At 32.8% G+C, this 15,756-nt stretch overlaps 2 protein-coding genes and 1 pseudogene across 2 annotated transcripts; 2 read left to right on the top strand and 1 right to left on the bottom strand.

Annotated features, from left to right (window-relative positions):
• Positions 1-657: 657 nt before the first annotated feature.
• On the top strand, positions 658-2,328 carry LOC11418683 (dynein regulatory complex subunit 6). The gene is made up of 2 exons (XM_024782391.2): positions 658-693; positions 1,020-2,328. Exons 1-2 carry the CDS (start codon positions 658-660, stop codon positions 2,169-2,171), a joined length of 1,188 nt encoding a protein of 395 aa, XP_024638159.2. The 3' UTR covers positions 2,172-2,328.
• A 1,623-nt stretch (positions 2,329-3,951) lies between these two features.
• LOC11434386 (glutamyl-tRNA reductase-binding protein, chloroplastic) lies at positions 3,952-6,951 on the bottom strand. The gene is made up of 5 exons (XM_003604119.4): positions 6,411-6,951; positions 6,229-6,309; positions 4,922-5,026; positions 4,632-4,781; positions 3,952-4,376 (listed from the first exon to the last, which is right to left on the bottom strand). Exons 1-5 carry the CDS (start codon positions 6,789-6,791, stop codon positions 4,146-4,148), a joined length of 948 nt encoding a protein of 315 aa, XP_003604167.1. The 5' UTR covers positions 6,792-6,951; the 3' UTR covers positions 3,952-4,145.
• Positions 6,952-8,553: 1,602 nt separating this feature from the next.
• On the top strand, positions 8,554-9,016 carry LOC120580164 (photosystem II protein D1-like; annotated as a pseudogene).
• Positions 9,017-15,756: the final 6,740 nt, after the last annotated feature.

The raw sequence follows: 15,756 nt of genomic DNA, 5'->3' as shown, positions 1-15,756 counted from the left end.
CGGTAGTAGTGATATGACTTTTTCTTTTTCTTCTTCTTTTTTCTTTTTCGACGCCACATGTGTAAATAAATGTCCACGTCATTTATAATTAAAAAAACTGAAAATTTTAAAATTACATAAAATTGTTTTTTTAATTAACTATTTTAAAAAACATTTTATTTATTTAAAAAACAAAATAAAAAAATCCTTAATTCATTTTTTTTATTAAATAAATTAATTAAAAAAATCCCGTAATTCATGAAAAAGAAAAATCTGGATTTCTTCCTGATTCCAGCAACAGCAACACATTCTTCATCCTCTCTCTCTAAAAAAACAACATTAACATAAACTAATAGCATCATCATCATCATCAGCTTGAATTTGAACCCAATATCAAACCCCAAAATTCCACCATATAACACAAACCACACGAACAGAACCCTTTTTGTTCTTTAATTTGATCAACAAAAATAGGAACTGAAACTTAAAATTGGAATTGAATCTGCTGCATAAAAAATTGGAAGCTGCTCCCAATCAAAAAACAAGCAAATTATTCTCTTATCCTCTTCAACCAGATCGAATTCTCTGTTTCTTCTTCTTGCCTCTTCTCTTCTTCGTTCTCCTTCGTCTGTTCCTTTCTCTTCCTCTTTGATCCAAAATTGGTCAGAATTACTTATGATGCTAATGAGCCTGCAGACAATACTCAGACTGAAGGTTCAAACATTACTCAGTCAAAACATCAGCTAAAAAGAGGGTACTATAAGTAACCATAATTTTTGTTTATTGGAGAGAGCAACAGTATATATAGGTTATTAAGTTGTTTGTTATGCGAGTGTGTGTAAAAGATAAAAAGGAATCTATTTGGTAAATTCAAACGAGGATAAAATTAAAAAAACTAACTACAAAAATTTACTTAATTTGTTTCTGACGTCTGTTTTAAAATGAAACTAGAAAAAACTTTGAGAAAACTTTGGAAAAAGCATATAGATTCTTTTTCCTTTTTCTAGGAAACTTTGGAATATAAATATCTATGCTGACAGCAACAATCAAAATATGAAAAGACTGAAAAGGAACTCTCTCAAATCTTCGGAACAAGGATTGCTTTCTTCCACAAAATCAACAACGGCTGCTGCACCAAACTTCTATTTACCCGACGAGTGTTGGGAATCTGTCTTCAAATTCGTCATCGACAAGGACAACACAACAGGGAGTCCAACCGTAGCTACTTTCCATCGCCAATCTACATTAGCTTCAAATGTCTCTCCAAGGTCTCCAAGCAATTCCTTTCCATCACCAATCTTCTTCTATTATCTTTCACGGTCTGTGAACCAACAAGCTTTCTCCTCCCTCGCCTCTTCCGTAGATTCACCAACCTCACCTCCCTTGACCTTACAAGCTACAACGGTGACCTCAATAGGCTTCTCTGCCAAATATATTTTCCCTTCAAACTCACATCACTCAATCTCTCTAACCAACACACCATTCCCGCAAATGGGTTACGAGCCTTCTCCAAAAAGACTACTTTGACTTCTCTCGACCTAAGTAACCCCTTATCTTGCGACGGCTGTTACAGTAGCTTTCTCCATGGTGTGGAGACTCTTTCATTATCACTTTTCAAACTCCGCAAGGTTAATCTTTCTACTCATGACTACATCAACGACCAATCGCTTTTCCACTTGTTCAAAAATTGTAAGCTTCTCGAGGAGGCCATTGTGTCTGACGGTAATGGCATAACCGAGACTGATATTGGGAAGATGAGTGTACAACATTCTAATTCTTTGAAGGATTTTGTTGTACGGCCTCAGTTAAAGTCTCTAAATTTGGGTATGAGTCAATGGTTGAGAGATGAAAGCATTATAAAGTCTCTAAATTTGGGTATGAGTCAATGGTTGAGAGATGAAAGCATTATAATGTTTGCATCCATTTTCCCCAATTTACATATGCTGGACTTGAGCTATTGTTATAACATATCTAAAGAAGGTATTTATCAAGTTTTGAAGAGATGTAAGATCAGAGATTTGAACTTAACCTCTTCAAGAGTGAATCTACTTGGAATGAACTTTGAAGTCCCCAAGCTAGAGGTGTTGAACTTGTCATATACAAACATTGATGATGAAAAGCTTTATGTGACCTCAAAGAATTGTCGTGAGCTTTCACGTGTGGTACTAATGTTGGAATATTTTATTATTTAATAATATTCCAATATCATTATGTAGGCAAATATCGTAATAATAATTATACTACACTCACACAATCATTATTTACAACCTTAAATAAGATTAGTGATGTTCGTGCAACTAAGATAGAAAGTTGGTTATGATTTTGATCTTAATATTAGTATTTCATACATGCCTAAATTGACAAAATGTACAATTATGGTACATGGTTCAAAACAATAATTAATCCTAAGCAACAATTATCACAACTGGCATCATTTGTTGATTGACAAAATAAGATCATAATAGGACTATAATCCTAAGATTTTTCTAATTTAGAACAACAAATGTCATGAAAATTGTCATCCATGCTTCCTTTCAAGGATAAATAATGAGTTGAATATTTTAAAGAAATTTAGTGTCATTTACTCATGTAACAATTTGCGAGCAATACTCGTATGAAACTCACACTAATAGTAGTACATTATTTAAATTGCTTTGAGCCTTCGCTGTTTTCTACCATCACATTGTCACAACCTCTCTTCCTTTCTTCCCATTTTGAAGAGAAACGTGCCTCACTGCTTATTATGGCTGATTTTGAAGAGCAACAGAGGAAGATTGACGACGCTATGGCCTTTTTGGTTCGTAGACAATTTTGTGCCGAGATTTACACCGCCGACAACATCAACAGAGCTGGTTTTACGACAAACCAGTTTATGAAACATATGCAGGTTCTAACTTGTATCGAAGAGGCTGACGAGTTGGTTCAAGTGTTGGAGCTAGGTTCTGATGATGGCAAGTTTTGGATATCCCCAGAGACGTGTAAGCTTGCTCAGTTAGTGAGATTTGTAGGTTGGTTGAAGACATATAAGGGTAAGACTGCTTGTCAATGGTTGGACACATTGGGCAGTTCTGAATGAAATGAATGGGTTCATGATATACTTCGATAAACATAAGTAGCATCTAGTGCTATTGGATTTAGAAGTATGCAAACGAAGATAATGTATATATAGACACACACATATACACTGATTGTTTTACTATGTTTGAAAAAGTTCGGAATGGCAGTAATTCTACTGTGTTATCCCTGTAATACTCTTAGTGTTGCCACTATACTCTAATATCTGGAATTGCCGAAATGGCAAGTAGGTGTTTGTTGGCAAGTTCAGAATAATTGCCGAATTGGCAAGTATGTTGGCAAGTTCAGAATAGCAGTAATTGCCATATAACGGACACTACACACCGTTGCCAAACACATGATATGGAGTTATTTGGTAACACTCCAAAGAAACCGAACATTGTGGCATTCATCTTAGTTTGCACATTTAGTTATCAGTTTTAGTGGAGAAAACTTAGGTACAATTCCTTAGGTGCTTTTCGTATGGTTCTTAACTAAAAATACATATTTTTTGGATATAACAAACTTTGAGAAAATTATGGATTTGAGGAAATGATGGTGAATTTAGTTAAGAACCATACAAAAAGCACCTAAGGAATTGTACCTAAGTTTTCTCCTTGAATTAATTGAATTGGCAATTTTACTTCAGGGTTTATGTGCATGTTGTATAACTAGATACTACTCCATAGAGTTTTATTGTTGGTCTTAATCCAATTACAGATATAATTTTTCATTTTTCAAACCAATATAGAAATTGTTTTTAAAAAGAAACGATTTGCGAAAATTTCTAAAGAACCCTATTTACAACCCCTTTCCTCCCCTAGGGTTCATATAGTATTTGAGGCACAAGGGCCAACAAGTTCAATAGTCATTAACTAATTTCTTTCAAATAAAGACAGGAGGAGGCCTGCAACAGACTAGACAAAAACCAAAAATTACCTTGCAAAACAAGCTTAGTCTTTAAAGCGATCTCTACATCAAGCCTCAAATGAATCATCACAGAATACAAACACAATAAAAATGGTCATATTCTTGAAAAATAACAAAGTTTCATCTTGCATATTTGATGAAATTGGTATGCGGTTGTGCAAAAAAATTATAACTCAACAGTATCATGACTTTATGTGTTTCAATTCTGTAACCTTCTCAAAATCCAGAGGATGGAAGTTTCTTTCTACCTCCCAAGCCAATTGTGACATACAGTTAAATGTTGACTTGGCACCTTTTTCATCTGTGACTTCTCTAGGGAAAGGAATGCGAACCTCAAATAAACCGTTGTTAGGAGAAAACAAACGCATATCTAAGCCCAAACGATCTACCCATATCACCTTTGCTTCTGTGACCTACAATGGAAATCAAATACATTAGAAGTTAACACAGCAAAACTAACTTATCGGTACTCAAAATTGTTTTGAAGTTAGGTTTCTATTTAGCAGTCACATACAGCAAGTGATTTTTATAAATGCTGCATAAACACAGTCACAACAGGACATGAATGATAAATCAAATGCTACGTTATATCAAAGGATAACAGAAATAAAAATGGACAAAGTGTTGTTGTTTATGACATGCTATGTAGATACATGCAGGAAAAGTACCTGGAAATCCAAATCAACATAGACATTACAAAAGCGGGTAATGTCTTCCATATTATTGGTGTTAATTTCAGCGACTAAATTCTCAGCAAACTCCCGAAGGGGGTCAGGTTGAGCATTTTTGTAGTCTAAAGAGGTGAACCACACACCGTCCTGAAAAACAGTGATATAACCAACTTATATAATAAAACGACTTGCAAGGTTAACAAGCAAAGCAACCTATTAAATTAGTATTAGTAAACTATTAGTATAGGCTAGAATATGATTTAATAAAAATGAAAGGTCAGCCCTACCTCCTGGAAGTCATCCAAGTGCAGCACCCTATCTACGGCAATAAAATACATAAAATCTTGATTAACTTCTTCTCCAAACCTCTTCTTCCACAAAGAAACAAGCCGCTGCAGAGTGGCATTAGAACTTTGGTTAAACAAACATAAACAGATACACAAGCGTATATGTTTATAAATTTCTGTACGCAAATACAGTTGAGGTCAAAATAAGGTTAGGATTTTTGAGTTCTTCACAACACATTTGTCAACATCAATCCCATTTGTCAATAAATTTTCATAGTAATGTACTCACCATCGCAATTGTAAATGACCAATTTAGCCCAGCCCTTGAAATTCTGTCATTAACAAAATTCTAAAATGACTCCAAAATTAAAAATCATCGATCACAATAGCCCTTTGAATTTAGTCGATTTAGCCACTGCATTTGTCCAAGATAAACTAATGCAACGTTATTTTTCTCTCAGTCCTCCGGTTTCCAAAGGAAAGAGGCTCTGGTAATCTAGAGTTCGGCTGGGAGGTAAGTAAAAGTTTGGCCAAAGATTGTTCCAACTAGGGTTCGAACTCAGGTACTCTATTATATTCAACCTTAATTGAAGCTCATTAACCACTTGAAATGAACTACTTGTTTCAAACTAATGTGATATATTATATGGATCATGTCAATTTTTTGTTAATTTAAGAGATAATATTGATCGATGTCTACGATTTCAGCAACTAAACTGACGATTCATTACAATCACAGTTTGAAAAACCTTAGGTATGCACCTTCACTAATACTAACGGATTAAAGATCATTGAACTTGATTTTATAATAATTCACATTAGTCCAACATTGTCCAATTGAACTTAATTTTAGAACGAAATTCTAAAATGTTACCAACATTGAAAATCCTCAATCGCATTAGCCCTTTTGAGTTAGTCAAATTAGTCTCTGCATTGTCCAAGACGAACTAATGTGATTGTTTTATCTTAACTCTTAACCCTCTTGTTTCCAAGAAAATGGGTTCTGGTAATCCAGAGTTGAGTCTGAGAGGCAAGCAAAAATTGGCCACAAATTGTTCTAGCCAAGAATCAAACTCAGGTACTCTGATCTTTTTAACTTAACTAGAAGCTCATTAACCACTTAAGCTAAACCACTTGATTCAATTTCAAACTAATGTGATCTATTGTTAATGTTCGATGCCTACAATTTAAGGGACTAAATTGATGATTCATTACGATCACAAATTGAAAAGACCAATACTAATAATGATTGATTACAAATCATTGAACTTAATTTGAAAATAAATAACATTAATCCACTCACTCACCTTGATCAAAGCCGGATCCTGCGGGTTAGTAAGCGTTCCTTGAAGTGTACACTGAGGAGTCCTCAATCCAGACTGCAAAAACTGATTGACACAAAAAAAAAAAAAAAACACACATACAATGCATCAAAAACCCAATTCCGATTATCCCATTAATTCATTCAAAAAACTTCAAATTTGAATACCTTGACATGAAGTGAAGAGGGGGTGTCAATGTTATTATTAGTGGTGGGAATAGCATTATGATTGAAATAGAAAAAAGGGTTTCCATCTTGAGAATCAACAACAAATCGAACACCAACACCAAGAGGATAACCCTGTTGGGTTAACGTTGAAAGTGTTCCAGTCCTAGCTAAATCCATAATTGTTCTTGATACTTCAGCTGGAAACGGTTTCTTGATTTTGTTTTCGGTTTTTGATTGTTCTAATTGGGTTGAAACAGTGACAGAACATTTTGTGTTACGAAATGAGATTGAATTTGATGGGTGTGTTGAGATTTTAGTGTTGGTTTTTGTTGTTGGTGTAAAACATGATGGTGCTGTGAAGTTTCTTGTTTGAAGAAGCATTTTTTGAAGAAGATTCAATTGAAGATGGTCGTGTTTTTTTTTTTTTTTCTTCTCTTTGGGTTTGTTAAAGTGGTTCTAGTGTTGAAACGAAACGGAAAATGGATAAGAATTTGAGACACGCGACAACAATGTGTCTTTTCCGATTTGGATTTGCTCAAATTACGGAACAGTTACTTGTTTGTGGAGTAAACCACCAAATTTGAACGAGTTAAGATTTTCCATTTATTATCTTTCTCCATTTTATCTATTTAAAGAGATAAAAATAAATAAAATTTAAAAAAAAAATGTAAAATATAATTAATGATTATGTGATTCACTTAGTAGTACTTCACTATCTATTTTTTGTGTTATCTCTCTAAATTGCAAACTCTATTTAATTTTGTCAAATTGGAGTAAGTGAACAATGAATGTATGATTGGCAAATGGAGAAAAATTTGAACTCACCTCATATATTTTTTTAAACTATTTTGTATATTTATCTGTCCAAATTGATATGACTTAAAATGGAGAGAATCCTAACTCCAATTTATCTCTCCATTTCTCAAAATAAATGAAAATTTACAATTAAAAGTAGATAGACACAGCAATAGATAGTGAGTCTCATCACCATTAATTATTTTATAATATTTTTCAAACTTCCTTCAATTTTTCTCTCTTCAAATGGAAGACATAAAGATGTTTTGTTTTGGTTTAATACATGTTTTGGTCCCTTAATTTATTTTCGGATTTCATTTTGGTCCCCTAACTATAAAGTGTCTCAACTTGGTCCCTTATGTCATCTGATGTTACCTCTTTTGGTCCTCTCCGTTAGTTTGTTTTCAAAAATAGTTAACCATTGTCCACACGTCATTTAAGATTGGTGATCAAGGGCTAAATTTGAAAAGTACACAAGTATACAATGGGCTCACAACATATAATCATTTCTATTTTTCTTGATTTTCCTAAAAATATAAATTTAAAATCACCATCAATCTTCATCTATTTATATATTTTTAAAATAATTTGTATCCAGATTTTTAAAAATTAAAATATTTTTCAGAATTTTGTAGAAAAAAATAATTTAAAAAAAAATCTGACCTTTTTTTCTTAATTTCGTAAAAAAAAAATTCAAATTTTGAAAAAGATTTTATAAAATTCAGGAATAATATTTTATAAAAATCTGAATTTTTTATATATTTTTCAGAATTTTTTAGAAAAAATTATAAAAAAAAACCTTTTTTTCGAAAAAAAATATGACATTTTTAAATTAAAATATTTCCCAGAATTTTGTAGAAAAAATTTAAAAAAATATTTTTTTGGAAAAAAAAAAAAATCTGACCATTTTTTTAAATTTCGTAAAAAAAAAAAATTATTTTAAATCATGGAAAGGATTTTATAAAAATTCTGGAATATTTTTTTTTCTAATTTTAAAATATGAATTTTTTTATATATTTTTCCAGATTTTTAAAAATTAAAATATTTTCCTTCCAATAACAAAAAGAAGAGGAAAAAGACAATTAAGAGTTTTTCTAATAACAAAAAAAGAAGAAAAAGGCAATTTCTATGATAAATTTATGGCACTTGAATTAGCAACACAGTCCGTAATTGGCAGCCTTGGGCGTCACACTAGATGTAAAAGAGAAGAGTCGTGATAATTGAACAATTATTTGAGACAACTTTTGTGACAATTTTTTTTCTCTCTCTTTTCATTAGTTAAAATCAATAGAGAGAGAAAAATGATGAGATAGAATAAAAGGATAATGTGAGTATGAGATATTGATGGTTTGGTGTTTTGATGATCCCTACCTTATCGACCGCAACTTCTGTATTTCTTATCGCTTTCATCGCAGCCCCTCCAGTAGTTATTGATGGTATTCGTGAGCCTGTTTCTGGATCTCAACTTTACGGAAATAATATTATTTATGGTGCCATTGTTCCTACTTCTGCGGCTATCAGTTTGCACTTTTACCCGATATGGGAAGCTGCATTTGTTGATGAATGGTCATACAACGGCGGTCCTACTAATTGTTCTACACTTCTTACTGGGTATGCGCTCTTGGATTGTTGTTGCATATTCAGCTCCTGTTGCAGCTGTTACTGCAGTTTCCTTGATCTACCCAATTGGAAGCTTTTCAGATGGTATGCCTCTAGGAATCTCTGGTACTTTCAACTTTCCATAAACATATTGAAATTATAATCCAATATGTTTGTTGTTTGTGAGAACCCCTTGAATCATTACATTACTTGATTGAAAAGGTTCTCCACGATTTATGGAAAATATATATTTATATGTTTTTCATATTTTTATTTCTCAGGTTCTTTACTCATTGAAATTTAATTACATGTAAATGAACCATAACTATGTAGTCATATTCCTAGTAGATTGATCCCCAAATAACATATCCAAATTATAAGAAATCCGATAGATGCCACTATTGAAGAATTTACACCTTCAAATTTTTTATTTTTTCTAGTATGTGAATAAATTGCGAATATGGTCCAAGTAATAAAGGCCCAAGTTTCCTTTGGATCCCAATTCCAATAGGACCCGCATGCCTCGTTAGTCCATACTGCCCCTGAAAGAATACATATCGTTAAAAACAGAAAACCCTGACTAATAATACGATAACCCCAACGATCCAATTGTTGAATAAATTGAGACCTATAATAATTTCGAGAAGAATAAAAAGATGTTTTTCATAAAACATTGTTTCTTTCATTCATATTCATGTATTTTATTTCGACAAAATCAACTGATTTATTTAAAAAATCCAAATTCTTGGTAAAAGTAAGAATTTGGATGGCTTCTTGAAACGTAATGACTAAAATAGCTACTGATAATAATGATCCACATGTTACAAAGTCATTCGATATTTGATAAGTTTGTTTCATTTTCCTATTCAAGGTTTCGCTGAATTGCAATTTATCCTTCTTTTAATGTGCGTGTATGTTGCAAATTGAGGATAAATGAGCGTGGTCCATTAACTTAGAAACATAAACACTTTTTAGCGAGAAATATTTTTAGGATATGTTAGGATTGAAAGTTTAAAGAGGGTTAAATCTTTATTTTAATCTACATTTAAGATATTAAAAAATTTAAAGAATAATATAATATATGATCATATACTATTTTTAAAAATAGTATGTGATTAAGATTTTATAGAATCATTTGGTCAAAATGTTATATATGATCATAAATCATATTATTCTTTCAACTATTCACTAAAATATAGACTTATTTGCTAAAAAAAGACTTATTTTTCTTAAACCCTTAATTCGAATATAACCTAAAAATATTTCAATTTAAAAAGTTTCTACATTCATGAGTTAATGGTACCACTCCCATTTATCCCCTCTTATAAGATAAACACGAGCATTGAAAGAAGTAGACTATATTTCAATTCAACAAACTCTAAGTTTGAGAAAGATAATTAAACAAACATACCAATATCTAACAACTTCGTATCCAGAACCTCACTTGGTGTTAAGAAAAAGACAAACTGCACATTGAGAGGAGATGAACCTGACATTGAAAGCCAATGCTAGCAGCTCCCTTTTCAACCATGTCACTGTCTTATATCAATATCAACATTGTAATATGATCTTTTTTGGTTTCCGTATTTCTCCAAACGTGAACACCACAAAACCCAAAACCAACATTAATGGTGTGTTTGGATCCATGGATAGATTAAAGAAAGAAAGACTATAGGGAAAGAAAGGTTGTGGACACACTACCTTTCCACCCTTTGACAGCACATAAAAAAGATGAGGAAAGAAAGTTTTGAGGTGGAACCTACGCTCAAAACCTTTCCACACATCCATGAACGGAAATATGCAAAAGGCACCAATTTTATGAGAAAAGTCTAAAATAGCCTTGATTATATTATTAGTATTGTGCCATTTTTTAAGGCATTAAAACGTTGCATCATGTACGAGCATACTAGGCAATTTATGATTTTGACACATACTTTACAAAAAATTTCTCCCAGCGTAATTTTTTTTTTTAAAATTATTATATCTAAATTAAAATATATTTTAATATGTAGATAAAATATTTAATTTAAAATGAGATGTAGCTAATACTTTTCAAGGATGTAATTGTCCTTTTACAAATATACACATCATTCTTTCCTTCCACTTTCTATTCACTTTCTTTTATACCAAACAACCACAAAAATCTTCTTACTTTCCACTATCATTTTTTCCTTATACTTTCATTCCTTTCACTTTCTTTCCTTAAACATTCTTCTGCAAACCAAACACATACCAGTGTGTGTTTGGTTCAGCTGTTGAGAAAATTGATTTTGATTTAATTGAGCTTGACAAAATTGATTTTGGGAAAAAGTGAGTTCAATATGAATTGATTTATGTTTGGATTCACTTAGAATTGATTCTTAAAAATTCTTGTTGTTTGGATAGTCATGATTACCAAAATGGGTATTAATATCTATTTAAAATTAGATTTTGTTTCTATTTTATATGATTATTCAAATTTATGTTGCATTATCAATTTAATTATTTGTAGATTAGTAAAACTTCTAAAATAAAATGCAGATTAATTTGATAGTTTAATTTGAATTAGGTATATTTGTTGAGGCAAAATCCCTAATTTATTTTAAAGATAACAAACCTTGATGATTAAGGAATTAATGGACTTTGATTAATTTGTTGGTATTTAACTTGTGCTCTTGAGTGGTTAACTAAGACAGGAACAAGTGTAAATTTATACCAAGATACAAAGAATCAAAGGACATAAAGACTTAAGAACTCAGTCAGAGTTCAGAAAGTTAAAAAGAGTTCAGAAGGTTGGACAGAGTTCAGAAGGTTGTTCATGATGAACATCAAGAACCAAGCCCAGAAATTCATGAACTAAATGAAGAACATGCAAGGTTCACGTGACTTAAATGAAAGCCCAGAAAAGTACATGACTGAGATCAATCAAGGAATAAAAGCATTTATTTGATTAAAGTCAAAAAGGGCATCTTCAATGTTCATTTAAGACTATGAACAATTGAAGTACAAAACATTAGGAATATTCCATTAAGAATATCATCCTAGATGTTTTCCATGCTGCACTTCATAAATGTTTCACTATTAGGATTTGATTACATTAATTACAAGTCTTACAAATCATCCTAAGTGAAACAAAAGAAACATTCTGAAGTCCCCTGAGTTCAGAATGTTCGATCCTGCTCCATGCTTTTTCTGACGTGAACAGTACAGTGGTTGGAAAGCAAAAGGCAAAGTCAAAAGCAAGATCAGATCTGATTCAACAAGATCTCGACACATAAGGGAGTTGGTACTGTACAAAGCAAACCAAATCCCCTAAAGCATGGTAGTGAAGTGACAGCTCCACTTTATGAGATTCTGCACTAGTTCCAAGACAGATTTCAAAGAAGATCTGATCCATGAACATTCTGAAGTACGTCCAAGAACAATCTTCAAGTACAACCCAGAAATTCATGTGACATTCATCTGCAAAAGCCCAGATGCACATCTGACCGTTCATCAACAAGAACCCAGATGAAGATCATGAAGAACACAACAACATTCTGAAGTATTCTCAAGAACACAACAACATTCTGAAGTATTTCAGTTTGCCCAGAATTTCAAGTGAAAGTTGGTGGGACCCAGGACACGTGGCATAAGACCAGTGGTCACTCTCCAACGGCTATAAAGGCTCAAGAACTCTATAAATAGAGATCAAGACCTCAGCATAACACACACCTTTGCAAAGCATACAAGAAAACAACATAAGAGTGTTTGAAGCTTTAGCAAAAATATTGATCATCACAAAGATTCCAAGAAGTCTTCAAAAGTGTAAATCAATATCTCTCTTATCTTTTCAAAGATAAATCTCAACCTCCATTCTTCTCTTGTCTGATCTATATCATTCAAACCTCCATACAAATTGTAAAGAAAAGTCTCATCTAGCTTTAGGGGTACTAAAGTGTTAGTTTGAGCAGAAAGGTGTAAAGTCTAAGTGGGTAACTTAGCAAGAAAGGTGTAAGCCTGCTGAGGCTAAGAGAATACAGTTGTTGTAATTGTTCAGGTGAACAAGGTTGTAAGGTGCAGGATTTGAGAAGTTATCTCAAGCATCATAGTGGAAAATCTCACAAGATTGTGAGGAGTGGACTAACCCACATTGGGTGAACCACTATAAATTTCTGTGTGTTCTTCTTCTCTTCTCTTTACTATTTACTTACAGTAAACACAACACACACAAACACATTTAATTATTCAAATTGTGTTTATACTAATACTTCAGAACGTTCTGAAGTCTGTCTGTTAACTTAACCATTCCAAGTTATCAACTTGAGAATAACTTTTAAGTGGCAGGATTAATTTTTAAAGGGTCACAATTCAAACCCCCCTTCCTTGTGACTATTTTATCTACTTCAATTGGTATCAGAGCACGGCTCTAAGGGTTTGAACACTTAAACAAGTGTTAGAGAAAAGATTCAGGAAGTATGTCTAAAGTCAAATACATAGCTGAAGGAGGATCATCAAACAGACCACCACTTTTTGATGGCTCAAACTACTACTTCTGGAAAGGCAAGATGGAACTCTTTCTCAGATCTCAGGACAATGACATGTGGATAGTAATCACAGATGGAGACTTTGTTCCACTAACCAAAGAAGGGATCATCAAAGTTAAGAGTGCATGGTCAACAGATGAAAAGGCTCAGGTATTGCTAAACTCTAAAGCTAGACTCTTTCTATCATGTGCACTAACCATGGAAGAAAGTGAAAGAGTTGATGAATGCAAAAATGCTAAAGAGGTATGGGATACCTTGAAAGTACATCATGAAGGTACATCTCATGTCAAAGAAACCAGAATTGACATTGGAGTCAGAAAGTTTGAAGTCTTTGAAATGAGTGAAAATGAAACCATTGATGAGATGTATGCCAGATTTACTACAATAGTAAATGAAATGAGATCTCTTGGAAAAACATATTCCACTCATGAGAGAATCAGAAAAATATTGAGATGTCTTCCAAGTATGTGGAGACCTATGGTCACTGCAATCACTCAGGCCAAAGATTTGAAATCTATGAACCTGGAAGATCTCATTGGTTCACTGAGAGCTCATGAAGTTGTACTTCAAGGAGACAAACCAGTAAAGAAGGTAAAGTCACTTGCCTTGAAAGCCTCTCAGCAAACCTCATCAGTAACTGAAGATGATTTGCAAGAAACACAAGAAATAGAAGAAGTTCATGAAGAAGAAGCTGAAGATGAACTAGCACTAATCTCAAAAAGGATACAAAGAATGATGATGAGAAGAAATCAAATCAGGAAGAAATTTCCCAACACAAGCAACAACAACAGAACTGAAACTGACAAAAGTCAGGTCACTTGTTTTGGCTGCAACAAAACTGGACATTACAAAAGTGAATGTCCTGACATTAAAAAGGTGCAAAGAAAACCACCTTTCAAGAAGAAAGCTATGATCACCTGGGATGACATGGAAGAAACAGAATCACAAGAAGATGAGGAAGCCAACTTAAGTTTGATGGCTCAAACAGATGATGAAGAAGAGGTAATTGTCTACAAAACTCATCCTTTATATAAAGACCTTGAAAGTAAACTTGATAGCCTTTTATATGATTCAAACTTCTTAACTAACAGATGTCAGTCATTAATCAAGGAACTTTCTGAACTAAAAATAGAAAAGGAAAAACTTCGAAATAAATATGATGAATCTAGAAAAACCATACAGACTTTGCAGGACTCTCATTTTAAAATGTCTGAACAACAAAGAGAATTAAACAAAAGGCAAAAGAACATTTATTCCAAACCTTCTGAGGTACAAAAGGAAAACATTCTTTTGAAAAATGAAGTTGAGAAACTGAAAAATGATCTCACATGCTTCATAAAGTCTACAGAAACATTTCAAAATATTTTGGGATCTCAAAGCAAAAGTGCTGAGAAATCTGGTTTAGGATTCAAAGATCCAAACAAGAATCTCATTAAAAACTTTGTACCTCAAAAGGCTGAAATGAAGTTACAATGTTCTTACTGTGATAGATTAGGACATGATGTATCTGTATGTTATCATAAGAAGAAGTTTATTAGAAAAAATAAGATTAATCTTAGTTCAGAACGTTCTCATCTTAATAGATCAGAAAGTTCACAAAAGGCTGAGAAGGCTAAGATGATATGTTCCTGCTGTAACAAATCTGATCATACAAGACAGAAAGTTACATTCAGAAAAGATCTCTTAGAAGAACTAACCCTCAAGGACCCAACATTACATGGGTACCTAAAGTTTTTGTCTTGTCAAATGTAGGTCTTGCCTCAAGGTGCAAGAACAAAGCCATGGTACTTGGATAGTGGCTGTTCTAGACACATGACAGGTGACAGGAATTGTTTTCTAACCTTTGAAAAGAAGGATGGAGGACTTGTGACATTTGGAAACAATGACAAAGGTAAAATCAGAGGAAAAGGTACTAAAGTGTTAGTTTGAGCAGAAAGGTGTAAAGTCTAAGTGGGTAACTTAGCAAGAAAGGTGTAAGCCTGCTGAGGCTAAGAGAATACAGTTGTTGTAATTGTTCAGGTGAACAAGGTTGTAAGGTGCAGGATTTGAGAAGTTATCTCAAGCATCATAGTGGAAAATCTCACAAGATTGTGAGGAGTGGACTAACCCACATTGGGTGAACCACTATAAATTTCTGTGTGTTCTTCTTCTCTTCTCTTTACTATTTACTTACAGTAAACACAACACACACAAACACATTTAATTATTCAAATTGTGTTTATACTAATACTTCAGAACGTTCTGAAGTCTGTCTGTTAACTTAACCATTCCAAGTTATCAACTTGAGAATAACTTTTAAGTGGCAGGATTAATTTTTAAAGGGTCACAATTCAAACCCCCCCTTCCTTGTGACTATTTTATCTACTTCAATATTATATAAATATTTTACACATATTAATTAACAAATTTTTTCTCTTGTAAAAAAATAACAAATGTTGTCAAAAAGT

The sequence above is a fragment of the Medicago truncatula genome, chromosome 4 (assembly GCF_003473485.1).
Source record: "Medicago truncatula cultivar Jemalong A17 chromosome 4, MtrunA17r5.0-ANR, whole genome shotgun sequence".
Classification (NCBI taxonomy): Eukaryota; Viridiplantae; Streptophyta; class Magnoliopsida; order Fabales; family Fabaceae; genus Medicago; species Medicago truncatula.
The sequence above is the reverse complement of the archived record's forward strand: the minus strand, read 5'-3'. Positions and strand labels throughout refer to the sequence as shown.